Source organism: Ursus maritimus, unplaced genomic scaffold (genome assembly GCF_017311325.1).
Source record: "Ursus maritimus isolate PB19 unplaced genomic scaffold, ASM1731132v1 scaffold_4, whole genome shotgun sequence".
NCBI classification, from domain to species: domain Eukaryota; kingdom Metazoa; phylum Chordata; class Mammalia; order Carnivora; family Ursidae; genus Ursus; species Ursus maritimus.
Window position 1 is genome coordinate 52,706,140 of NW_024426552.1, and position 26,027 is coordinate 52,732,166.

At 41.1% G+C, this 26,027-nt stretch overlaps 1 protein-coding gene and 1 long non-coding RNA gene across 15 annotated transcripts in view; one reads left to right on the plus strand and one right to left on the minus strand.

Annotated features, from left to right (window-relative positions):
- LOC103677340 overlaps positions 1 to 26,027 on the plus strand; it is a 114,056-nt gene that overhangs the window by 49,466 nt on the left and 38,563 nt on the right. For 4 of the 13 annotated variants that reach the window (XR_005832167.1, XR_005832165.1, XR_005832164.1 and 1 more), the window contains exons 3-4: positions 6,991 to 7,213; positions 25,142 to 25,231. The exons of 3 other annotated variants lie outside the window; for them this stretch is intronic. This is a non-coding gene — a long non-coding RNA (uncharacterized LOC103677340). Of the gene's footprint in view, positions 1 to 6,990; positions 7,214 to 22,059; positions 22,941 to 25,141; positions 25,232 to 26,027 lie in introns of those variants that run through there. 6 more of the 13 variants (XR_005832169.1, XR_005832174.1, XR_005832168.1 and 3 more) reach the window with 5 other exon arrangements.
- Positions 22,946 to 26,027, minus strand: part of IFT57 (intraflagellar transport 57) — a 56,166-nt gene continuing 53,084 nt past the window's right edge. For both annotated transcript variants that reach the window (XM_040621200.1, XM_040621199.1), the window contains 2 exons: positions 24,145 to 24,211; positions 22,946 to 23,142 (listed from right to left, as the gene is read on the minus strand). In XM_040621200.1, the coding sequence (XP_040477134.1) occupies positions 22,964 to 23,142; positions 24,145 to 24,211 (246 nt within the window). In that variant the 3' untranslated portion in view covers positions 22,946 to 22,963. The remainder of the gene's footprint in view (positions 23,143 to 24,144; positions 24,212 to 26,027) is intronic.

Here is a 26,027-nt window from a genome sequence, read left to right on the forward strand (position 1 = left end):
TTACCTCATTAAATTCCTTTCCATCCTTGGATTTCTGGGTCATCTCTAACCAGCACTTGATATGAAAGGGGGGAAATGTGTATCATTTCCATTGAAGAAGTAATGACATATAATAGTTTCTCCACATACATCTAGAATGGTCAATGGCCCTCTCGGGAAAGGTGCGATAGCCTGCCCTCTCCTGCTTACTTAGTTCTTCTCTTGAGAAGATGGTTTTCCTGACTGGTGAGTCTAGGGATAGCACACACCATCTCCTTGGCCACATTTCTTTACTGGGCCAAGTTAAGTGTTGAAGGTCATTGTTCTTTTTCTCTTGGCTTCTCTGACTCAAGTGCTGCAGGAGCTGTGTGTGCCTGTCTCTAGTCTCCACGTGGTTAGCTTATCACTGGTGGGTCCAGCTAAGTGTCTTGTTCTTGCTTCCCCCCCTGTGGCTGGATAAGAAGTTATGGTCCAGTGGGTGTCCGGGTGTAGAGGTGGAGCGGAGAGCTAGTAGGTTGGGGCTGCACTTTCTGCACAGTTTAACAAAGTGCCCTGTGATCTTTGGCCCATAACATAGCTGATACCACACTTGGATTGTGCAGTGTTATTCAATCTGGCTTTACTGCTGGGAAAGCTGATAACTGTGCTATGATCCTCCGCTTGCTCCTTTTGCCAAGTCCTCAACTGAGCGGAAATAGAAGGTGAGGATTGGACGAATGATTCTTTCTTACTCTGCCCCCAAACTCCAATAGAAACAAAGATTCCCGAAGGAACTAGAGGGTATTATGCTAAGCAAAATAAATCAATCAGAGAAAGACAATTGTACGATATCACTCATATGTGGAATTTAAGAAACAAAACAGAGGAACATAGAGGAAAGGAGGGAAAAATAAAACAAGACAAAATCAGAGAGGGAGACAAACTATAAGAGACTCTAAACCTTAGAAAACAAATTGAGGGTTACTGGAGGGGAGGGGAGTAGTGGGATGGGTTAACAGGGTGATGGGCATTAAGGGAAGGGAAGTTAAAACAAGATGAAATCAGAGAGGGATACAAATCGAAAGAGACTCTTAATCATAGGAAACAGACTATAGGTTGCTGGAGGGCAGGTGAAGGAGGGGGTAATGGGTGATGGGCATTAAGGAGGGCATGTGATGTAATGAGCACTGGGTGTTCTATAAGACTGATGAATCACTGACCTCTACCTCTGGAACTAATAATACACTATATGTTAAGTAATTGAATTCAAACAAAACCCCCCCCCCAAAGATTCCCAAAGACAGTCAGGGCATCAAGAGGGAGATGAGAGGGGTGAGGGTGGGGAAGAGAGGTTATTGTTGAGGTGTATGCATGCCTATGGATGTGTGTGGAGAGATAGCTACTTTTCACTTTCTGCCTACCTTTAATACATTATCATGCCCTCATTAAAAAAATTAAAAAGCTGCATTCAAAAATGATCCCTGTGATTATAATGTTGAAGACACAGTGGGAAACGCAATCAATAAGTAAACAGCTTCAGCCCAAAGACCTTTCAGAACAGCATTCCTACCCAGGAAAAAAAATATATTAAGGTAGATTTAGCCTATTTAAATATTTCCCATGATATTTGTTAAATTTTAGGTAATAATGTTTCTCCCTTTGCTTTTTGTTTTTTATTTGACACAGAGAGAGAGAGAGAGAGAGAGAGAATGAGCACAGGTGGGGGAAGCAGCAGTGGGAGATGGAGAAGCAGACTTCCCCCTGAGCAGGGAGCCCGATGCAGGACTCGATCCCAGGACCCCAAGATCATGACCTGAGCCCAAGGCAGCCACTAAACCAACTGAGCCACCCAGGTGCCCCTGTTTCTCCCTTTGAATAAGCTTGCTTGCTTGTCTTTGAGAATAGCCTGGGCTAGAGACCATTTGATATTCAACCTGTGACTATTTTAGTATTGGGGCTGGACCAAAAGAAATTTATGCTCAATCGAATGATTTTCACTTACAGAGACAAATTCACTTTTTGCTTCCTCCAGTAATTCATCAATCTAATGGGAAAAATAAAAGCTATCATAATAATGAGAATAGACTTCTAGGAGCATGAGCCAATATCAATACTTTATTTAATAATGCAAATTCTATTGCTATATATTTGGTCTCAATCCAAATTTGCTTTTAATTAAGTTTTCTTGCCATTGTATGCTCCTGCTCCTTCCTCTCTCGCTCTTTCCACACCCCTCACTCCCGCTCCCACACCACATATACATATATAGCTTTTCTCATAGCATAGGCATCCCATTTGACCCAATCCTGTTGTCACTGGATAACACTGATAATCACACTGATGACATCACTATTACCATCATCATTGTCATCATATTGGAGGACATTTTTAGAACATTTTGAATGTGGCCGCAAGTGGGTTTTGGATAAAGTAAATACTCCCTATGATATAGTATATCCCCAAACAATAGCACTAATTGAAAATGCCAAAGAATATATATTTTTAAGAATAATATGGTAACATAATGTGGAAGCATCAAACTTTCATACTGTGTCATGACTCAACTTATATAAGATAGGATACTCTTAAACACTTGAAGAAGAAGGGCTACCAAATTCTGCTATTTTATTATTTACATTTCAGACAATTAAAAATATTTCTATGGTAGGTGATTCTGAGCAGCGGACGTCTATCTACTTAAGGATGTTATGAAATACTGTGGCTTCTCCCATCCTGTCCATCTACCTTTTTAGGATGTCTGGGAAGCCCATGGTTAGCAGCTGTTTCCAAGCCCCTAACTCCCTGGTTTCTGACCTGCACCTAGCCTATTTCCAGCTTGTTCCTGACTCTGCATTACTATCTCCCTTTATTCTCTAGATCTATTTAGGCCTTTGACTTTGGGCTCCTTTCCAGGACTCTTGGCTCCCTTTCTAGTTGCTTTGAAAGGGTTAACCCATCCTAGCAGCTTCTATCTGGGGCTGCTGACCTGGTTTCTCTGATGTGTAGATGTGGACAGCACAGTTTCAGACCATGACTTGGTCTTTCTTCATCCTTCTTCATCCAGCCATTAGCATTGGATTTCATCAAGGCTTAGTTCTGGGTCCTACTTATTAACTCCGTGTGCTCTCTGGAAGAACTAAAGTCCATAATTAATGACTGGTTAGTAGAATAATTACTAGAGTCTGAGAACTATATTAAGAGTTTCAAATGCATCATGCCATTTAATACTCCCAACAGTGTTATAAGGTAGGGAATATTCTTGTCTCTCTTCCATAGATAGGAAAATTTGGTGTAGAGTATTTGAGTGATTTCTTCATGGTTGCACAGCTAGAAAGTGACAAAGCTGGAGTGCAAATCAAGACAGGTTTTCTCCAGGAACGCTGCTCTCAACCACTACTCTATATTGCCGCTGGTTTATATGGAATCGCTCTGTGATCTCACCGCACTTGTAAGTTCAGTTGCCACCAAAGCACGGATGGACTGCCAAACTTCAGTTGCCTGCTCAAAGTCTCCATTTGGATGTCTCGAAAGCACTTCAAATTAAACGCATCCTAAATTTAACTCAATTATAGTTGACCCTCGAATTACATGAGTTAAGGGTGCAGACCCCCTGTGCAGTTGAAAATCTGCATATAACTTCCAACTCCCCCCAAATTTAACTATTGATAGCCTACTGTTGACCAGAAGCCTCACCGGTAATAAACAAACAGTTAATTAACACACATTTTTCATGTTCCATGTATTATGTACTGTATTCTTAAAGTAAGCTAAAGAAAAGTAAATGTTGTTAAGAAAATCCTAAGAAAGAGAAAATATTTATAGTACCATATTTTTCAAACAAACTTACACATGTAAGTGGGCCTGTGGAGTTCAAACTCATGTTGTTCCAGAGTCAACTGTATTTTCCCCTCCAAACTGGTCCTCTTAAACGCACCCTCCCTCCCTCAGGGCAGGATACAATCCTCCATTTGGTTGTATAAACCAGACACCTGGGCATCATCTTGGACTCATCCCCTCCTTTCCTTCAGTCGTGTCCCATCCATTATTAAGTCCTGTGACTAATGTCTCTGAAATGTGTTTCAGAGCTCTCCCCTTCTTTCCATCTCCACAGTCACCACCCTTGCCCAAGCCTTGGTTATCTCTTATCTAATCTAGTGCCATCAATCCCCCCCGACTGGTCTCTCACCCGGCTTTGGTCCTCTTCATCTGCTCTTGATATTGCAGTCTAAGTGACCTTTTCAAAATGCAAATTGACAATATCATCACCTACTTAAACTCTTTCATGGTTCTCATTGTTCATAGCTGAAGAACTATCTACTTAGCAAGACCAGGAAGGTGCTCAAAGTCTGGTCTCTGCCCGAAGGTCCAGACTCATGCGGATCCCCTTTTCTTTACTTTTTGTATCAGGCACACTTCCCTTCTTTCATTGGGGCATTTTCAGTCCACTGCAGGGCCTTTGCACATGTTATTCCGTCTGTCTGAAATGCTTTCCATCCATCACCCCCACCCCCTCCCCCAAGTCTGGTTAACTTTTATGCATTCTTCTGTTCTTAGGTCACCTGTCAATTCTTCAGAGACACCTTCCTAGCCCTCCTTCCCAGACTAGGTCAGGTTCTCCTGTAATATATCCTTATAACACCATGAGCCTCACTGTCATAACACAGCTTAGTTTGTAATTATGCTTTTGTTTATGTAATTATTTGCTCAATTACTCTCTTCTATAGTGGAATATAAATATAAGGATAGGGACCAAGTCAGTTTTTGCTGAACATTGTATCCTCTGCAAACATTGATAAATATTCATTGAATGAGTAAGATGGATGATTCTGAAAATACAAAAGAATTAGTGTTAAATGTAACAGATTAAATAGTAAGAACTAAATCTTTGTTGAGTGATAGGTCATATATTAAATTTTAAGGTAAAGTTTTTTGACTCAAAACTTCCCTCTTTCATTTTAAGCTTCTTAACACACTCGGAATATCTATCTCAATGTATAATCCTTTTAATTTTCTCAGTAGCATATAACAAAGGGTATGTTCTAGTCTTGAAACTGCTTCCTGGGTTTCCCCCCTTCCCCCTCCCTACCACTCTCACCATAATTTCCTGCATCTGTGACCTTCTGGTCTCCCAGCTGCCTTGCCTTCAAGTCAGAGCCTACCACTGGCCCTTGCTTCGGACCCGTTTTTTTTTGTTTGTTGTTGTTGCTTTTACTTCACCCTTGGATTTTGTATCCTTACAGCTTCAGCAGTATTGGAGAGTGGAGAGTGGGGTGGTGATGCTGATGGCTGGGCTAATTCCTGGCAAGAGGGGAATTTAGGTAGTTCTGATCTGGAATCCAAACTGCCTGGACGAAAGAACAGGGAGTGGTGGAGCTGTGTGGAAGGATTGGGTATTATTGTCAGTGTGTTTTGGGGCAGTGATTAAATGCCAGGCCTACTTAATCTGAATCTCTGAAACTGGCCCAGAAATCTGCATCTTAATATGCAGCCCAAATAATTTTGATGCATGTGGTCCCTATACAGCACTTTGAAAAAAGCACTGGCATAGAGACATAATTTACTAAGAGCAATGTTAACACTTAATTAAAAAAAAAACAACAACAACCCTATATATCCCAGCTGTACTGACTTTCTTGGAACAAAATATACACATGCCATCAGGTAGGCTGACCCTCTGGTCCTCTTCATTAAAGTATATTAATGGATATCATTGTGTTTTTATTCTGAGAAGCTTAGAGGGACAGTTACCTGTTTTTCTTTGTGAATTCCAGGAACATCTGTTGCCTAACACCTGGCGGTCTCTGTAACAGGTGTATGCTCAAGATAGCAATGATCAAACATCATTCGATGTTGGCCCAGATCACAATTTGCAGCCTGTCACTCCTGCCAAATGGGTCAGTTGAGAGGGAAACCACAATCTGAGCATCTGCGTATTAATAATTTAGGGAAGTGTCATAATTTAAAAGAAAGAGTATAGAATATGGAATACCTTGGGGAATGGGAGAGGCAATTTTCAACTGCCCAGGAAACTCATTTTCTTCCTTGCCCTCATCCTCTCCTTACTCATCCCCCAAAACATTGGCTACTTTTAAGACTTTATGAAGGAGATGAAAATTAGGAAGTTGTTTGAACAAAAGAAAGCAGTTGTGTAAATTGTGGGAGACCTCAGCTGGGAGGCCCTCAGATGGTCTGGTTAACACTCCCCATTATGTAGACGAGGAAATGGAGGCCCAGGGAGATTATGTGGTTGAGCCAGGTGACAGGTTATATTATCTTTCATCTGTCTAGAACCCAAAGCACAGCTAGAGTCCAGGTGTCAGATGTGGTTTGTTATTCTTCCCACACTACCGCAACATGTTAGCTCAGAGTTCTAGACAAGGGAAATAGCCAAAGATATTCCCTCCACCACAGTGGACTCTGCCTATCTTTTTCTCCACCGTAACCTCAGCATTTAAAGCCATGCAAGGCACTTTGTGAGTACTTGGTAAGGCCCAGCTGCTTCAACTTTTGTGTTTTTGGGAAACCTGAGATGCCTCTAAGAAATTCAGCTCCTCTAATGGTGAGCCCATATGCAGAGATCATATGGAATCTATGAAAGAGACTTCTTTGCAGATGTCATCACATTAAAATGAGGTCATACTGGACCAGATGGAACATAAATCCAATGGCCGGTATCCTCACACGAGGGCTGGGGGGGAAACACAGACACACACGGGAAGAAGGCTGTGTGGTAACAGAGGCAGAGACTGCGGTGAAGTGGCTACAATCCAAGGAATGCCAGGGGCTGACAGCAACCGCCAGAACCCAGGAGAAGGCGAGGAAGGTTCTTCCCTAGAGCCTCCAGCAGGACCACGGCCCCACCAACACCTTGATTTTGAGCTTCTAGCCTCCAGAACTGTGAGAGAATAAATACGTGCCATTGTCAGCCGCCAGCTGGCGATACTTCTCTGTGGCAGCCCTAGGACACTCCTACAAGGGAAGAGGCTGGAAACTACACACTGGGGGAATGATTCTCACTATCCCGCATTCCAGGTGATCCTTCCAAGGATTCTAGCCCCAGCTGCCGCCTGACCACAACCACATGAGAAACCCCAGGTGAGATGAGTACTTGTCAAGGGGCCTCAGACACGTGCGTGTTGATGCCATGGGACATCTTGGACTTTCCAGCCCAGTAGAGCACCCGCATAACAGCAGCCCCAGCTGTTGCATGGAATCGAAGAACCACCCAGCTGAGCCCAGTCAACACCACCAAATTGTGAGATAACAAAATGGTTGTTCTAACCATGACATTTTGGGCTGGTTTACTATATACAGTGATAGATATGCAAATATCTATGAACAGATACCTATATACAGCAATAGATAACCAAATATTTGGGTTCCCTAGAAATCCCTAGAATTTATTAGGATGTGTTCTGAGTAAACAGATGGCAGTGGCATGGGCAGGTGGGGCAGTAAAGGGAAGACAACCAAGCAAGTATGTGATACCAAGCAAAGGCCCATGCAGGATAAGAATGACCCGATCCTGCAAGGAGCTCTGGAGACAGGGTAATTCATAACTCACCATTATCCCCACCAGGGTCGCAGAAGGGCGTACCGAAACTCCCTTATCCTTCGGGCACTGGTTAAGAGCTCCCGCGGGGATATGAAAACTCTCAGTCACTTCTGGCTCTGGGGGGTGGGGGGACGAGGTTAGGGGATGTCAGCAGCCTGAGGGCAGCCCTCCAACAAGGATACACTGGTGCTGGCCTTTGGCAGTGAAGGTGCACACAGGAGCAGTATGTGTGGAATGGTAAAAGTAGGGTGACCAGTTTGTCCTAGTTTGCCAGGGACTGTCTGTATTTGAAAGGAAAGTCCCGCATCTTAGAACCCCCTCAATCCTAGGCAAACAAACAGTTGGTCACTCTAGAAAGAGATTACAGGATGCATGGGCAGAGCCTGATTCTTCTACTCTAGGAGCTGCATGAATAGCCCTAAGCTGGGGTGAGTGGAGCCCGCAGGGCCCTCCAGAAGCATCTTTGTAAGAGGCCGGGGACACTGGTGGTCAACTAGCTGCTGAGGATCCTTTTAATGATAAGAGCCTGTGACCTGTAACAGTTGTAAATGGTTCCAAACTATTTCAAACACTGGGCTGAGGATGATCGGAGTGGGGAAACTTCTCCTAGTTCGGCAGTGAGAGGCATGCGTGAGACCAGGGGGCCAGAAGGTGCTTTGGCAGGACCGGGAGCTGGGCTGGAAGGTGAAACTCTGCAAAGAGCACACAGCACAGCATCGTCTCCAGACCTAAAGGGGATGAGAGGCTGAAAACTGGCAGTGAGAGGAAGGGTGGGGACAGGCAGAGATGAATTTACGGTTAGTCAGGACTTTTTTCAAAAAGAATTTTTGTCCAGAATGATCATTTTTGGATGTTTCTGAAGCAAAGGAGTTTACGAATAAAAATAAAGGTGAAGGGTAATCATGCGAGTGGCGAGACTGGGGACTCTGGTGGGGGAGGAAGTGGACTCCTAGTCACCCCAGTTACAGGCAGAGAAGCTGGTGGATGTAACAGAGTTGAAATAAGGAATTTATTAGCAAGAATGAGAAGCCTTCAATGAGAGAAGGCAAAGATAATGGGGGAGACTTCATTACGGCTTATAGATGAATGAATGGTTTTAGGACAAAGAACATAAGTATGTTCATTTAATCTCAGAATATCATAGATAAGAGGGATGTTTTGGAACCAAGAAAGAAATGCCTATAGGATAGACAAAGGAATTATATTTTATTTAAATTCTACAAGTAAGGGGCACCTGGGTGGCCCAGTCGTTAAGCGTCTGCCTTCCGCTCAGGGCGTGATCCCAGGGTCCTGGGATCGAGCCCCGTGTCAGGCTCCCTGCTCTGCTGGGAGCCTGCTTCTTCCTTTCCCACTCCCCCTGCCTGTGTTCCCTCTCTAGCTGGCTGTCTCTCTCTCTGTCAAATAAATAAATAAAATCTTAAAAAAAAATAAATTCTACAAATAAATATATGGAAGAGGCTTCCAAGAGGGTATAATAGTTAGCCTAAATTGGTAAAGAAGTTCGAGACAGATTTAGTTTAGTGAGTGCAAATCCATCTCCGATTAATAGGGAAGGGCATTGAAGATTTTCCTGTTTGTTTTTTCATTTTTATTTTATTTGATTTAAATATTTAGAAAATGTAAAAGACCATACAGTGAAGACTTGCTCTCTTGTGCTTGTCCCACGTCTGCCCAGCCCCTGCCTCTCCCAACATGTAATCTCTATTATGGGTTTCTTATATGTCTTTAAAAAAATTTTGTAAAGTGCATATAAAAGCAAATAAGAATAAGTTTTTTGAAGGCAGGGAGTTTGGTCTGTTTTTTTCACTGAGTATATATATTCCACACCTAGAAAAGTTCCTGGGATATCGAAGATGTTCAAGAAATATACATTAAATGATTAAGTATATTCATCTTTCCAATTTCTAAACAAATAGTGGCATCCTATACTCACTCACTTGTATGCATCTTGCTTTATTTATTTGACGCTATGTCCTCAAAATGTTTCCTTGTTGGTACATGAGGACCTCTTTCATCCTGTTTTTCAGACCCAATTTTTTTCATTGTATGGATGTACCGTAATTTGTTCAACCAGTCTCTTATTAACGGCCACGTAGTTTGTTCCCAAGTTTTTGTTATTACAAAAATCATAGCAATGAATAATCTCGTGTGATTTTTGCATTTGTAGGATAAGTTCCCCAGAAGTGCAAAACCAGTTTTTAAGAAGTCATGTCCTTGGCGCACCTGGGTTGCTCAGTGGGTTAAGCGTCTGCCTTCAGCTCAGGTCATGATCCCAGGGTCCTGGGATTGAGTCTGATGTTGGGTTCCCTGCTCAGTGGGGAGTCTGCCTCTTCCTCTCCCTCTGCCCCTCCCCCTCCTGCTCGTACTCTCTCTCAATCACTCTCTCTCTAATAAATAAATGGAATCTTAAAAAAAAAAAAAAAGTCATGTCCTCCCCCAAATATCTCAGATACTGGTGACAAAATTCTCAATCAAACTGAACACTGGTCTGCCTGGCATGCCATTTCTTGTGTTCTTTCCAGTGTCGTTGGGGCTGCTAATGCCAGGTGTCTTTAGCCTGCTTTTTTAAAAAACAGAGATTTGCAGAAAGAGAAACAGTGAGCAGTGTTGGAAGCAGTGAAATTGACACACGGAGGCTCAAGATCATGCGGAAAGATCATAGGGGGATCAAATCTAAAGTCCCAGAAATCCCACACAGATCTCGTGTGGCCACTGCTTGGGTCTCTAAGCTGGCTGTCTTCACTGTGAGGTATAGGCTTTAATTGCTATTGTCTGGTAATACACATCTGCGCTTTCAGTATTTTTCTAGGGATGTTTGAGAATCCAGGCCAATACATAATGGCTTCTTTGCCAATCTTGCTTCATCATCGCCTGTCGTTTTCCTCATAGCCTTGGGGCTTCGATTTTATTATTTTGGTCAGACAGTGACACTGGGGACATCGGGCTGAAATGACAGCTTCCCACTTGCTTTATCTCAGTGTTGCTTCTTACAGGGCCATCGGACATGGATGAGGGTGCTGTAAGAAAGCAGTCTCTGAATCCTTAACCCACATGGCTGTGCTGTTTTCACTGCCATATTTCCATCAGAGACGCGGAGATAATGATACATGCCCCGCCCCCTTTGAGGATGTGGTGGTGAATATTAATGAGATAAGCTTCAAAATGCGGTTTGAGCTCTTCAGGCCTGAGGTCCTTGATAAAAATTGGGTTATAGAATTAGGGAGATAAAGGAGCACAGTCCAACCATGACCATTTTTCATTAGAGGGTACCTTCACAACTGCTCTATGCCTCTAACTCCAGTACAATACCTAGGAGCTGTCGGTACAGTGCACATGTATTTTTAATATTTTGCCTGATCTTCTTATGTCCTTACTGCCAGGGACTGTGGGTAGTTTACTCAGTCAGCAGGTAGGTTTTAAATGTTCCCTGGGTTGTGATGGAGGCCTCAGTCTCAGGAAGAACCCTGGGCTGCGGGCCAGGAGCGCTGCTTCGCGCGGACCCCGCCCACCCAGATGCGAGAAGCAGCCCACCTCACCTGAGCCTGTTGCCTTCCCATTAGAGCAGAGCAGAGTGAGGGGCTCTCCCTGTGCGTCTCTGTATATGAATGGGAACATTCCGTGAGAGTAGAAGTACAAGCATGTTCAGTAGAATAGGGTCCATTGAAGATGAATACTAATGTCTAAATGCGGTACTTCCTCACGTTGGGAAGAACACTGAGATGTCAGGAAACCAAGACTGCCTGCTCTAAGTCAAGGCTTCCCCTCAGCAGCTGAGCTATAATCCAAGAACATACCTACCTTTTCTACTGTGATATATCAAAATCATAGAGGGCTACGTGTATGTAAAATATGTATATAGGATACTTGTAAAGTGTGCATACACAGATTATAAAATGTGGAGACAGCAATTCTTCCATAATGACAACAACAAACAGATTCTTCCTTTCAGTTAGTTCGCATTGAACTGGTCTATGAGGGGAGTTGGTTTTCTGTCTCCTGAAAGAACCAGGAAATGTCGGAGGGGCCCAATGCCAAACTCAGAGCCCTGCCAGCATGCATTCCATCCCTGGCAACAGTCCTGTGGCCTTGGGATGACCTTAGGCGCCTGGTACAGATTCTATTCCAAGAGCTCTAAGGGCTCAGTGAGAGGAAAAATATCTGTTGATGTTTTTTGTTTCTCTTTCCTGAAAGTGGATGGCTACCCGGGGGCTGGTGACGCTGGTAGATGTGGTGGTGATTAGAGTCTAGAGGCAGCAAAAGGTATTGCTCCCACTTCTGGGCTAGGAGGGCAATGCAGACAAGGGGGGCAGGCAAGGTAAGAATTCTGATAATCTGGTAGTGCTGTATTTCACATTCAGAACTGCCTCATTTCAGGAACACAGTTGGGACTGGTGAGGACTGAGGTCCTATGGAGAGCATCACTCCACTCGATGTGATTGTCTAGGTACTGATGTGGGCTTCGAGTTGGGGCGTCTTCTAATCTTTGGTTAAGGTCTGCAATCTGGATCTTTATGCTCAATTCTCATTTCTGAATGTTGCTGTGTGTACAGACATACTCAGACGTCCACCCACAGGTCATTATGTGAGAGAAACTGGAGGGGTCTCCCTGGGGGTCCTTGGACTTTTCGTGTTGGAGAGCAGAGGGCGGTGCCAGCCCAGAGGAGCAGACATGCTTAGAAACTAGCCCCGTGGCAACATTATCATGTTCTCTCCTTTCCGAGTTCAGCCTGACCACCAAGGTGGGGGTAGAGAGGCTTCTGGGCCACCATGTAAACATCTATCACCTTCCTGGGGACTGGCAGTGAAGGAAGGCCACTTTAGCACTGTTTTAGATTCCCCATTCGTTGGGTCAGAGTTCATGGGTCCCCCTGGCCATAAGGGAGTTAACATGTGGATGATGGAACTAAGCTCTGAAAGCCGTGTGAGTTTCTCAGATAAACTACAGGAGCCATACTACAGGAAAGGTGGGTCCATGAAGTGGAACTAATGGTGACCCCTATAACCACAAAGCTAGCTACTTCTAATAAGGGGAAAAGGTAACAGGCTGATGATTGCCGTCTTCCCACGTGTAAAATGGCAGTGCTGACGTCTAATAGCTAAGCAGCAGACTTCCTGTAAGGTGATTCTGAGGAACTGGTTTGCCCCAGACTTGGAAGGATAAGGATAAATAATACCAAATGATTCATTGTCTTGCTTCTTTGGACCCCCTGGAATTTCCCAAATGCTAAGCAACTGGCAAGAAAGTGTCTGCCAGGGCACAGGCTACAACTATGAATTTGGAGAGAGCACTTCTGTTCAGCTGATTATTTCAATTTTCTCACCCATAAAAGCATATGGCCAAAGAATACTTTTTCAATACTCTGCAAAAGCCGATTTGGAAACCAAAGGCTTAATTCTTTTCTCTCGCTGTTAAGCCTGTATGTAGAAATCAACCACATCTAATTTAATCACACCTGCTTCTATTTTGATGATAAGATCAAAGGATTTATAAGCTATGGAATATAAGCCCAGGGAAAGAAGGAGGCAGGCCAGAGGTGGTGAGTATGAGCACACATTGAGCACCTAATAGGTACAATCACATACATTATCCTATTTAATACTAGCAACCTCCCCAGAGGGAGGCCTCGTTACCATCATTTTACAATGAAGCAAGTTTTCTTTTTGAAGGTTTGTTCCAATTACAAATAAGTGTGTAAAATAAATGTCAGACATAGGAAATGAAGGAGGAAGAGAAAAAGGCAAACGTTAGAAGCTACATTCTTCTCACTTGCCTTTAATTTATCTGATTAATCCTTCTTAGTTTCCTTCCTCTGGCCAGTCCTTATGGGTAAGAATTTCCCATCCTTGGTCCTTTCCCCAATCTGTTTCTGCAAGCTCTTACCCAGTCCAGGCTTGAGGTACAGCCTCCTGGTAGATGAATCCCATCTCTGGTCCTGATTCTGTCCTATGTTCCAAAGCCATGCCAGGCTTGCTCACTCTCAGCTAGCCACCTGTACACGTATATGAGTTGGGGTTGACCTGCTCATGGCCAACTGGTATATACTGGGCCAGTCATTCCAGCCTCTTTCAGAATCCCAGTGAGATTAGGACTAAATAGCCTCTCTCCAAATCAAGAGATCAGAAATTTGACTGAAGGGAGCAGTTTTGAATCAGCAGCATCTTCTGGAAATGATGCTTGGAGGCTGCCAAAAGGTTTCTAAGGGCCATGTAGTTTTCCGGTGTCCTGGACTTTGGGGATTCCCCTCCAAGGTGTGGTCACTGCAGGAGGGATCCCACGCAATATCCCTACCTCCTTCTAATTTCCCCACCAGCTCCAGGCCTGGGAAGACCAGATCTGACTCTCCCTGACCTGCCATTACATAGGTTAGCATTTGGTACCATACCAACTCTCTGATCTCTGGCCCGATCCCTGAAACTCCCAAACTGCCACTTACTAATTCCAAACTGGATTAAAAATTGACATCCCCAAGCAGACTTGGTCTTTGACATCCCGGCCCCCTCCAAGGAAATGAAAGCTTGGTCCTTTTCTCATATTCCGTATTAGTCTATAGGCAGTTTCCTCCACCATCCTCCATTACAAGATATCCCATACCAACTCTTGACTGACAGTATTTGCAGCTATTTGAGTGTAACCAATGATGGTTTCAACATGCTTCAAATACAACAAGGTTCAGATCAACAAGGGTCTCTCTTCTGACCCTGAATCTGGTTCCTTCTTCATGTGTATTGTGTAAGAAGGCCAAAGGGAGCAGACATAGAATAGTGTAGTTGTCAACCACAGCTGCCAAACTTCCTTGTTTTTCTTCACTGATAGCTCTCTGGAAAGTCATGACTGGCATCCTCTCTCCCTCCTCTCCTCAGCTCCCTCTGCACTTTTTCTGTGGCAAGAATTTCTAAGTTTGCCACCAACTGGGTGATTGGGGTCAGTTTTCTCTTCAAGGTGTTGTGATGATTTAATATGTATATTAAATGTCTTGCAACATAGTAGCTGCTCAATAAATGGTATTTTTGATTTAAAAATTATTATACTATAACCAACTTGATTTAGTGTTGCCCTTCAATGTCATATCATATATCTTTATATTTCTTAGATTGAAGGTTTATGGTATAATGAGTTCAAACCCTGAGTCCACTATTATATGGCTTTGGGCCTGTTACTTTGCTTCTCTGGACCTCAGTTTCATATCTGTAAAATGGAAATAATACCTCCCTCACTGAGGTGCAAAATAAAATGTGATATTATAGATAAAATGCTTAGCACAGTGCTTGGCATACATAGTGATAACAATGATCATTATCACTGTCTTTGTGCCTTTGCTCACATTAGTTCCTCTTTCTGGAATGCTGCTTCTCCTCTTTTCCATTTTGCAAAATTCTGAAAGACTTGGATCCTTTCCTCCCAGTGGATTCATGTCTCTTCAGCTCTGTTCTACTGTATCCAGGTCTGCTATCATATTTCATTGTATCGTGTCTATTTGATCAGCACTCCTTATCTTGGCATTCAGAGTCTTCCATTTCATCTTCCTTTCCTTCCTGCCGGTGTGTCTCGAGTCCTTCCTCTCCACCATCCGATCCCTTAGTGCCCTTCTGCACCCCCATGACTTTGTGTCTTTCCCTCTGCCTGCAATGGCCATTCCTGTTTTTCTTTGTTACCAGAATCTTACTCATCTGTCAAGGACCGACTCTAGGAATTCTTCTCTATTTCCTGCAAGTTAGAATTACTTCTTCACCCAACTCAGTACCATTCAGTTTATTTCTCTATTATGGAAGTTACCATTATAATGTTTTAATTAATGCCCATATCATCCCCATTAGACTGTGAGCTCTTGAAGGGAGAGATTATGTCTGATTATTTGTTTCCTCCAGCACCTACTACTGTGCGCAAAATACAGTAGTTATCCATCACATTTCTGCTGTATTTGTACTACGTAAGTGTACTAAGCAGCATCTGCCTAAAGGAAGAGGTCGGAAATATGACTGAAGTTAGCACTTCTAGATCAGCAGTACCTTCTGTAAAGCTCATGGATTGCTGAATAGTTTCCAAGAGTCAAATGAACAGGGAGTTTGAAATCTGTCACAGTCTCTGTCTGAAATAAAATATCCAGTCATGAACATTAGTATAGGCTAACATTTAATAACTAATGAGGCCCAGGAAGCATAAGAGAAATCAGGTCATATGCCAGGGAAATATGTCAGTAAAACTAAGAAAAACATAATAAACTCTGGCTACAGTTTTTAGTCCCTGTGTATTATGTAGAATCATTATTGAAATTTATGGTTGTGGAAAACTGGCCAGTTTCAGTTTCAGCATGGTTGAGTCAGGGACATTTCCTGTTATCAATAGGAAGCTGCTATACAATTAAATGGATCAATGATGCAGTGAACTGAATTAGTTGTTTTTTTATAGCAAGTAATTGGACTAGTTGTGCATTCTACATCTTTCAGTTGTACAAGCATGATCTTTGAATTTGTCATGAGGGAAGACGCTTGGGCTGCTTTAGCCTATTGATTTGAGAGGCAGTAAAAGGAACTGGGTTTAGTTAGAAAGGCAGTAAAGTTACATCAATAAAATGGTACAGGGGATGCACATTTGACACACTGAGTGGCTTTATGGAGACTTAATGATTTTTTAGAACAATTTGCAAATCTGATCTAATTCAATTAGTACTATAATAATCTACCTTAAAATATGGTGGAACATTCTGTTATATATTTACTGCATTTGGTTCTGGTCTACGGAACATTATACTACTTCTTATCAGTGGTATGCTGGTAAACTGGCTTTTTGTTTTGCTTTTGTTTTCTTAAAACCCTCATTTTTAGTGTTTTCCTATTTCGATGGGGTAAATACTCCCATTATGCACTGGCTTTAAGCTACCAACAGTTTAACAACTGCTCTCAAAGTTTCTAAATATCTGACAATTGGCTCTTAGGAACTGGTACACCATTGCAAATTATTTAAATAGTGTAGGAGAGCCTGCTAAAGATTTAAAATCATGTGATTTTAGGATGAGAAGCATTCAGAATAATCTAGTCCTACTCCTAACTTTCCAGAAAAAAAATATTGACACTAAACTTACCAGCAGACTTGCGGTTGGAATCAGGGTGTCTGGATTCCCCATTCGGTAATCTATGCAAAAGCCTTTATATGGGGAGTAGAGAAAAACAGTCATTGGGCATGAATGGAAATGTGACTGTATAATGTTGCTTTGGGATTCGGAAGGATGGGTGACAGGAGCTGTGAACATGAAGTTCCCATAGAGCTGCTCCAAGCTGCGTAGACAACAATTTAGGTTCTCAGTACAAAACTGAGGTTTGTAATCCTGGTTTGAAAATGGGCAGGCCGCTTGCCCTTTTTGGGTATTGGCTTTATGATTTTTTTTAAGTGACAATTTTTAATATGAGTATGCCTCAAACCTTAACATGTATTAAATAATCTAGGGTACCTAGTAAAAATCACTCCAGGTAGGGCTAGTGTTAAGACAGTCCACAGGCCAAACTTTAAGAAACACTAGTTTAGATCCTTTTTAAAGAGCTCTTCAGATCCGAGGTGCTTTACCTGTTTACTGGTAGGCAAGGACAGTTTCTAAAGTGGTAACTCCCCGAAGTAGTTCTTCGATTAGCTGTATCAGAGGCATCTGAGCAGCTTTTTATTTCTGGCCTCTCAGCCCCACCCAAGAACTATCAAGAAAGAATTGAGGGGTTAGAGGGCTGGGAAATTGTTTTGTTGTTGTTGTTGAAGTTGCCTATTTGATTTTGATGTCCAAGCAGAGTTAAGAAGTTCAGACATTGCTAGCCTAGAAAATGTTTTGCAGGGTAAGAAAGTGGTAACTCGTTGCTAACTACTGAACCACAGAGAAGGGGCTACGGGAAGAAGCTTTAAGCCTATGCGATAGCATCTCAAGTGGGGGATAGGAAGGAGCAGGTGATGTGTTATAGGGTATTGTCTGATGGTCAGCTGGAACGTGTCCTTGTAGTACTTGGCAGAATGAGGATGAAGTGTGAAGGGGTCTGACACAGTCCTGAAATAAGGCATTGATGGTGAATCAGCAAATCCTAAGTCTGAACTTGGCATGTCTGTATCAAATGCACACAATTATGTAAATCTAACACTTGGGACATGTTATTTAGGACACATTTAGATGAGCATGGTCCCTGTCCTCCTCTCCTGTATTTTAAAAAACCTTGTCAAAAAAACCAAATAGACTAGTGAATCTAAACTTGTTTTCGCTTTTCAAAATGCCATTTCTCCTTTTAAAATATAAAGTTTTAGGACTTATGACTTGGTTGTTAGGCACATTAAGTTTTGAAAAGGTAAAGCTATGACAGTGGTTGTTATTTGACCACAAAATAGGACAGTACATTCTAACTATTATAATTACGTTTATATTAAAGACTGCTTTAAAGGAAAAACAAAACGCCTTTTTGGCAGGCATAGAAGAGTTTTAAGAAGAAAAGCATTTGGCCATGTCATCCTAGGTTCTCCACAAAGTCTCCCAAATCTTCAGCGTCTACTGACATTCAAAGAGCATTGCTTGCATGTTAATCATCCACATAGGAGAGTTATGAACCAGTGACATGTGTCTCCTCATCTTCCTACACAGATCCCTGGAAGATCCCTGGTTCTGATAAAAGGTTGAGAATAATCTCAAATTTATGCACTGATTTTCACATGCTCATTTACCTAAATCTGCATTCTCGAAGTGTGTTCTTGGATGAAAAGGATCCGTGATTACATATTTGTAAAAAAAAAAAAAAAAAAGGGACTATATTCACTATTTGCAGACTCACAATGCAGATGAAAAATCCTAAAGAAAATGAAGTTTAATATTTTCAAATTTAGTGGTCACAGAAGTTTATTTTTGGGTAAAACTCAGGGGAAATGCTGACCTAGCTAAGCTAGAGGGGAGTAGGAAAAAAAAAAAAAAACTCCCTTAGAATTGTCAAAAACTTGTTCCTATTTGGTCAATGAATCAATGATTATAAAAATATAAGATGTGTTCAGTAGTCCATATAATTTTATTGGGGAGGTCATATTATTTTAACAAGTTGATTTTCTATTTGATTCAGAGGGAGGCTAACTTCTATATAGAGCATATAATTTCCAAGAACCATCATTTCTTAAGCTTTATATTTTGAAATAATTTCAGGGTTATAGAAAATTAGTAAAAAATACAATGGAAAGGGGTTAATATCCAAAATATATAAAGAACTTAACGCCAAAAACCCACAAGTAATCTGATTAAATGGGCAGAGGACCCGAATAGACATTTTTCCAGAGAAGACCTACAGATGGCCAACGGACATATGAAAAGATGCTCAACATCACTAATCTCCAAAAAACTTAACATGAGATACCACCACCTGTCAGAATGGCTAAAATAAAAAAATAGATGGAATAACAAGTGAGGAAATGGATAAAAAGGAACCGGCGTGCACTGTTGGTGGGAATGCAAATTTGTGCAGCCACTGTGGGAAACAGCACAGAGTTTCCTCAAAAAATCAAAAATACAATTACCATATGATCTAGTAATTCCACTACTGGGTATTTACCCAAAGAATACGAAATCACTAATTTGGAAAGATACATGCACCCTTATGTTTATTGCAGCAGTATTTACAATAGGCAAGATATAGAAGCAATCCAAGTATCCGTAGATAAATGAGTGGATAACGAAGATGTGGTGTATACACGTATACAATGGAATATCACTCAGCCATAAACATGAATGAGATGTTGCCATTTGCCCCAGCATGGATGGACCTGGAGGGTATCATGCTAAATAAGTCAGAGAAAAACAAATACCTAGGATTTCACGCATAGGTGGAATTTAAAAAACAACAACAAAAAGAACAAAGAAGGGACAGACTTAAAAACATACTCTCAAATACAGAGAACAAACTGGTGGTTGCCAGGGGGGAGGTGGGGGGAAGGGATGGGTGAAATACATAAATGGGATTAAGAGCACATTTATCTTGATGAGCACTGAGCAGTGTATAGAACTGTTGAATCATTACGTTGTACACCTGCAACTAATATAACACCGTATGTTAACTACACTGCAATAAAAAAAGTTGTACCTCCTTAAAAAATACAATGGATTTCTATATACCCTTGCCTCTGATTTTCAAAATGTTAACAATTCACATTTTCTTCACCCTCCTCCTTCTCTTTATATATACATGGATACACAAAGACACATGCATACATCCACTTTTTTTTTTTTTAAGATTTTACTTATTTATCAGCAAGAGAGGGAACACAAGCAGGGGGAGTGGGAGAGGAAGAAGCAGGCTTCCCACTGAGCAGGGAGCCTGATGAGGGGCTCGATCCCAGGACCCTGGGATCATGCCCTGGGTCAAAGGCAGACGCTTAAGGAGTGAGCCACCCAGGCGACCCACCACGGTTTTTTTTTGAGAATCATTTGAGAGCAAGTGTTGACATGATACTCCTTTACCTTCAAATATTTGTGTGTTTTGGTAAAAACAAGGATATTCCCTTACATAACCATAGTATAAATATAAAAAATTAACATTTTATTTTTTAAAAGATTTGAGAGAGAGAGGGAGACGGAGAGCACACACAAGTAGGGGGAGTGGGAGAGGGAGAAGCAGGCTCCCAGCTGAGCAGGGAGCCTGACAGGGGGCTCGTTCCCAGGACCCTGTGACCTGAACCAAAGGCAGATGCTTAACTGAGCCACCCAGGTGCCCCCCAAAATTAACTATTTAATACTATATTAACTATTTAATACTATTATTAACTATATTAACTATTTAATACTATATTAACTATATAATACTATTATGCAATCTACAGAGTTTATTCAAATTTAGCTGTCTCAATAATGTCCTTTTCTAACAACAAAAAAAATGTCTTTCCTGGTCCAGGATCCAAACTGGAATTATGTGTTGCATTTAATTATGTCTCTTTAGTCTTTAAATTGGAGCAGTTCCTCGCTCTTTCTTGTTTTTCATGACCTTATCATTTTTGAAGACTATAGGCCATTTTGTACAATGTTCCTCCATTGGATTTGTTTGATGTTTCCTCATGACTAGATTTAAGTTATGCATTTTCCGAAGGAACCCCATAAATGTTTGTCCTTTTCAGGAGACACATAATGTCCATTTGTCCCACCACTAGTGATGTTAACTCTAGATAACTTAAAGTGGTATCTGCCAGGTTTTTCTTCTGTAAAGTTACCATTTTTTCTCCTCGTGGAATATTTTACCTAGTTTGAGACTATGTAAATATTCAGATTTTCATTAAATTTTCACCTAGTAGTTTTAGCATTTGTCAACCTAAATAAAGAAGTAAACTGAGGCAAACTCGAATTACTGGAAATTGAGTTTATTCAGAAATAGCAGAGGAACTACAATTCAGGAAACACATGCAAGCTTTAGGTGAATCTGTTGAGAGTTCAGGACAGGCTGTAATTTTGAACAAGGAGTGCAAAGACAGGAAGACCAGCTGAGTCCAGGCAGTAAGTTCATTGGCTGAGGATAGGGAGACATTCTTGACCTATGTTCATTGGTCAGGAGATAAATCTGGGTCTCCTATAAATCAGGCATTTATGAGAAATCAGTCTCTCAGTTCTTAAATTCTGTTCTGAGGGCTCATGGATGAGAGTCCCCATTTCATATCCTCTCGTTCCATTTTAGACTGAAATCCTTTCACATATCCTTTGACGATTCTTGCCCGAAACAATTACTACCAAAGTAATTGCCAGATGGCAATTTCTAAATGCAATATTCTTTTTACATTAGCTGTCATTCTCTTGTAAGGAAGACCTCTGTCTTCTTCCATTGATTCACTTATTTTGCCAACATTAAAAATAAAATACCCAGTTATTTTACTAGCAAAATTAGTTTATTCAGAAATAGCAGAGGAATTGCAATATGGGACACGCAAGCTATGGTGAACCTTAGGCAAATCTGAAGAGACAAAGGGAAAGTCAGCTCTTCTTAGGTTTGAGGAGGAAATTGGGGAGGGTTGTTTTGAACAGAAGTTCATGGGAGAAGAGCAAGAGTTTAAGGTTGTGGCAGTTTTTCATTGGCTGCAAGCAACGGTTAGTGCTTTGTTGCTGTGACAGGGCGGGATCTTCCTTTTTTTCCTGAAAAGCAGAAGATGAAATTCCTATGTGAAAATGTCTTTCCTTGTCAAGATAATTCTTATCTTCCTTCTCTTTGCTGGTTACGCAGGCCACAACAAGTGGTCTGTGCGCCAGCGCTCCCCCTCAGGCTGTCGGACTCCATTATTTTACATGAGGTTTCCTTCATTAATTTTCAGTTTCTATCTGTATGGACTCACTGTTTTATTCTGTGGATTATAATTCATTACTATCATTATTTATTTTAATGTTCAGTTGTCCCAGATTGGCTGGTGGGACGCCCCTCAGTCTGTGTCCTTTAGCCATTTTCCCCTCATTCTTTGAGCGCTTCTTTGCTTTCTGGCAGAACGGGATATTCCCGCTCGTATTGTGCTTTTCCTGCTCCAGCCCAGGAATCAGTCATTCTTCTAAGAAGCCTGTTTTTGTTTTTGTTTTCAGTAGAAAATTTAACCAGGATCTGAATGTGAGGCATTCTCACTGTTACTGCGCTGTCCCTGCTTCGAGGACAGAAAGAGTAAATACATGCATGTTGGTGTACGTGGACTTCTATATACTTACTTATTTCTGTTAAACTGTATGTATTAAGAAGCCATGTGTCCATCCTGATGCTTCCAATTCCAATCCAATACCACAGGAGAAAAAAACCCAAAACATCATTTACAATTACTGTCTCGAAACTTCGTCAAAACTCCTAGACTTGAAGTCATTATATTTGCCATGCTGTACAATAGGAACTATGAGACATTCTGGAACTGCGTGATACCAGTCATCCACCCATCCTCTTAGAAACTCATGCTTGGAGTGCTACCTACTTGGCTAGAGATATGGAAATGAAAAAGACTTTCTCTCTAGTCTCAAATAAAGCTGAGGCAAGGGTAGTTTGAGTTTTTAAAAAGAATCGCCAGCCTTCATTCGCTGGCGCTGGGCGCAGAGGCACTTGTGATCACTGCAGATGTGGACCAAACTGAAGGGGCCAGGCGTGTGTCAAAGGCCCTGTGGTGACAGCAGCAGCAGCCCCTGCAGAAAGCCTGGGTCATACACACTGGCTTACACAGGAACAATAAGAAAAATATGCCACCAGGTGGGGGTTTTAACATCTGTAATGATTCGTGAAATCTTCTTTGAAAGTGAGAATTTTTAATTACTTTATTAAATATTATATTCAGTTTAAAGGCTTTAACCACCCATAATCACCATGATACAATATGTATGTGTATATATGTAAAAAAATACCCACTGAACATGCTTTAAGAGGTATAACTGTGTTTTGAAATCTATGCAACATGAAATACACTCTGACATAAAAAAAATAACTAATCAGAAGCACGAAAAACAGTATGTTTTAATAAGAGCCTATTGCAGATTCTGGAATGATTGTTGCATGCATGTCCCTAGTCATGTTGGACTTCTCTTTCAGTTTTGACTGGAGTAATGTGTGTTCCACAACACCGATCCTGATGTCCATCTGAACGGTTTCTTGCTTCAGCTTTGTTAAGCTCTGTTTAATCTTTACCAAGGGAGCTGTAGAATGAAAATAACATGCAATAAAAATGTTCGTTTGGAGTATCAGTGTATTACAGAATTGTATGACATTTTCCTCACTTTGTCTTAAGCCAAAAATAGGGTTAAAAACACAGCCAACAACATACTGACATTCACACAGTTTGACTGTGGTATTTTAAACACCTGAGATTTTTAGGATGGGAGATGATGCAGCATTCGATGTCCTGAGGTTGAATTTCCTTCCTTTTCTTGGGGAAGAGTCGCTAAAAGCGTATTTAAGGAGGTTCTCAATAAATTTTACGGGCTAGAATATTTGTTTGAAGGAAAGATGGGAGAAAAAAGGAAGAAAGAAATACCTGAAGAGTCACAGATAATGGGCTCATTCAAACATACTGCAAAGCCTCTATACATCCCCTTTTGAACGCTCATCACTCAGTATATACAATCAGAACTCTGGAAAATCTTTCTAGAACACAGAAGGGCCTCAGGCAATGAACCAGGGCCATGTCAAAGTAACTAGCTCACGACAGAATATGATTACTAGAGGATTATTAATTCTTTATTTGACCCCTCTGCCCAGTCAGGTCCACAGGGGGGAGAGGAAGAAAAACAAAGGTCATCCCATTGCTGCCTGTGTGCCATCTGGGCACACACTTAGTGCTCTTTTGCACATAAAATGGAATAATAAAGCTCATTTAATGAAAACAGAAAATATTATTTTTTTAAAAATTGGAACAACAAAGTGTGTATTTAAGTATTCCCCACTCTATCTCTGAATCAACATAGTTTGAATCAAAAAATCCTAAATAAGGGTAAAAAAAAGTATGACTCTCCTCAACTGATTGACAAGGAAAACAGTACATGGATTATCAGACATAATTTTTGCACCACGTACCTCCCTCTCCTCAAATTCATTTTAAAAAGTAGACTCCCTATTTATTAACAGCATTTTGTTAAATAGATTTCTTGAGAAATACTCTCCTCTTGCTCATTTTCCCCATAGGATGAGTGTGTACTCACCGCCGTCAGTCATGCTGCTGCCTTTTTCTTCCATTTCTTGCTTTACCTTTTCTAGTTCTTCTGTCACCTTTAATTGAAAAAAAAAGTTTTCATGAGCTTTCAATAATTTCAAAATTATTGAAAGATGTATTAAGAAACTTTAGAGATAATACATCTGTAAAGGGACATAAAAATATTAGGAATGTTCTAGACATAATCTGAATAAGATAAAGTAGGCAGACACACAAAGCTTTTTATCTTCTCAGAGTGCTCCTAACATTAAACTTCAAATGATGTTCTCAGGTTGTCACATGACAATAAAAAAATGATCTGAGTTGTTGTTTTCGGCATCAGACGTGCAAACCTGGCAGTTATCTCCTAGCATCTACCATGCGAATCCTTCTTTTTTTTTTTTAGAGAGAGACAGCAAGCGGGGGAGGGGGGGCGGGCAGAGGGAGAAGGAGAGAAAATCTTAAGTAGACTCCACGCCTGACATGAGGCTCCATTTCACAATCCTGAGATCGTGACCTGAGCCGAAATCAAGAGTAGGACACTCAATGCCAGTCTTTAAAGAATGAGTCATTAAAACCATACACACATCCTGAGAAGATTTTGGATTTCTAGGGCTTACTAGGTATCTTTCTTAATATTATAGTTTTATAAGAGAAGATGCTGTCTTTTCCTCTATAGGACGCTAAAAATAAAGTTGATACCATATGGCTGTATATAAAAATATTCCAACTGTTCTATCCAAACCATGAACTCAAGAGGCATATTGTGCTGTCATATTGGCTCCTATCTGTACTCTACGTCATACTCAAAATTATACTACTATAGCCTCTATTAGCAAAATTCCAACCTAGCATATTATCTTTAAAAAATCAAAAAAATTTTACATGACCTAGAACTAAGCCATAATTATCGTAACTTAGTAGGCTTTATTTTTATCATACTGGTGAGTAAAAAGTTCCTTGGGAATAAAGTGCTCATCCAAGTAAAGCAAATTAATTTTTTTTAGGCACTTGCAATGTTACAACTGGGGATAACTACCTCCTCCAAAAGAACCAAATGGGTCCCTGGACTCCCTTCAAGTGTTAATTTACCTAATGTAAGTGAGCACTTTACTTCTACGTAACGTTCTATTTGCCTAGAAGCACCACAGGATTAGAGTCTAAATATTTCTGAAGTTATACTTTTAGTATTCTAAACTAACTAACTATGCCTCAAATAATCTCTATAAAAGAAGCTTAATTCTACTATACAGAAAAAGTCTGGGACAGTTACACCGGATTGTAACCAAAGCGAATCGTGCACATTGGCTATCGGCCTTGCTGTAAGATTGTTTTCCTCTCAGTTCCTCAGTAAAAAACTGGAATATATATTAGATCTTACTCTCTTGCATGATGACAATCAATGCAACACTATATGCAGATATTTCAGAAGTTCTCAGAGGGAAAGGGTTACCAGCCACGTCCGGTTTGTGAACAGAGAGATACTCACGATCACATATATCAGCAGCGATCACGAAAAACAAATCTTACATCCTAGAGACCAACATTCAAATTTGTGCAAGACAGTTAAGCCAGTGCTTTACCTACTCTTCTCTATATTAATCCTAATTATTAGGTTTTTAAAAAGATGAAGGAAGGTTATAAATGTGCTAATATTATCAGCAGGTTCTATGTTGAATTTAATAAAACAACTTCGGGCATTTTATGGAAACAAACAGTATATAAATACATAATTGATTCATTGATGAGAAAACTAGGGACTTTCTCCTAAGAAAAGGACTTAAAGCCACGGGAAGCAGTTACTGAAATAAACAAGCTCAGCTGTAGCCGTATTGAACCGCCGATGGCTCCGCACGGCCGGGGCTCAGCCCACGGGGAGAAGACGGCAGGAGC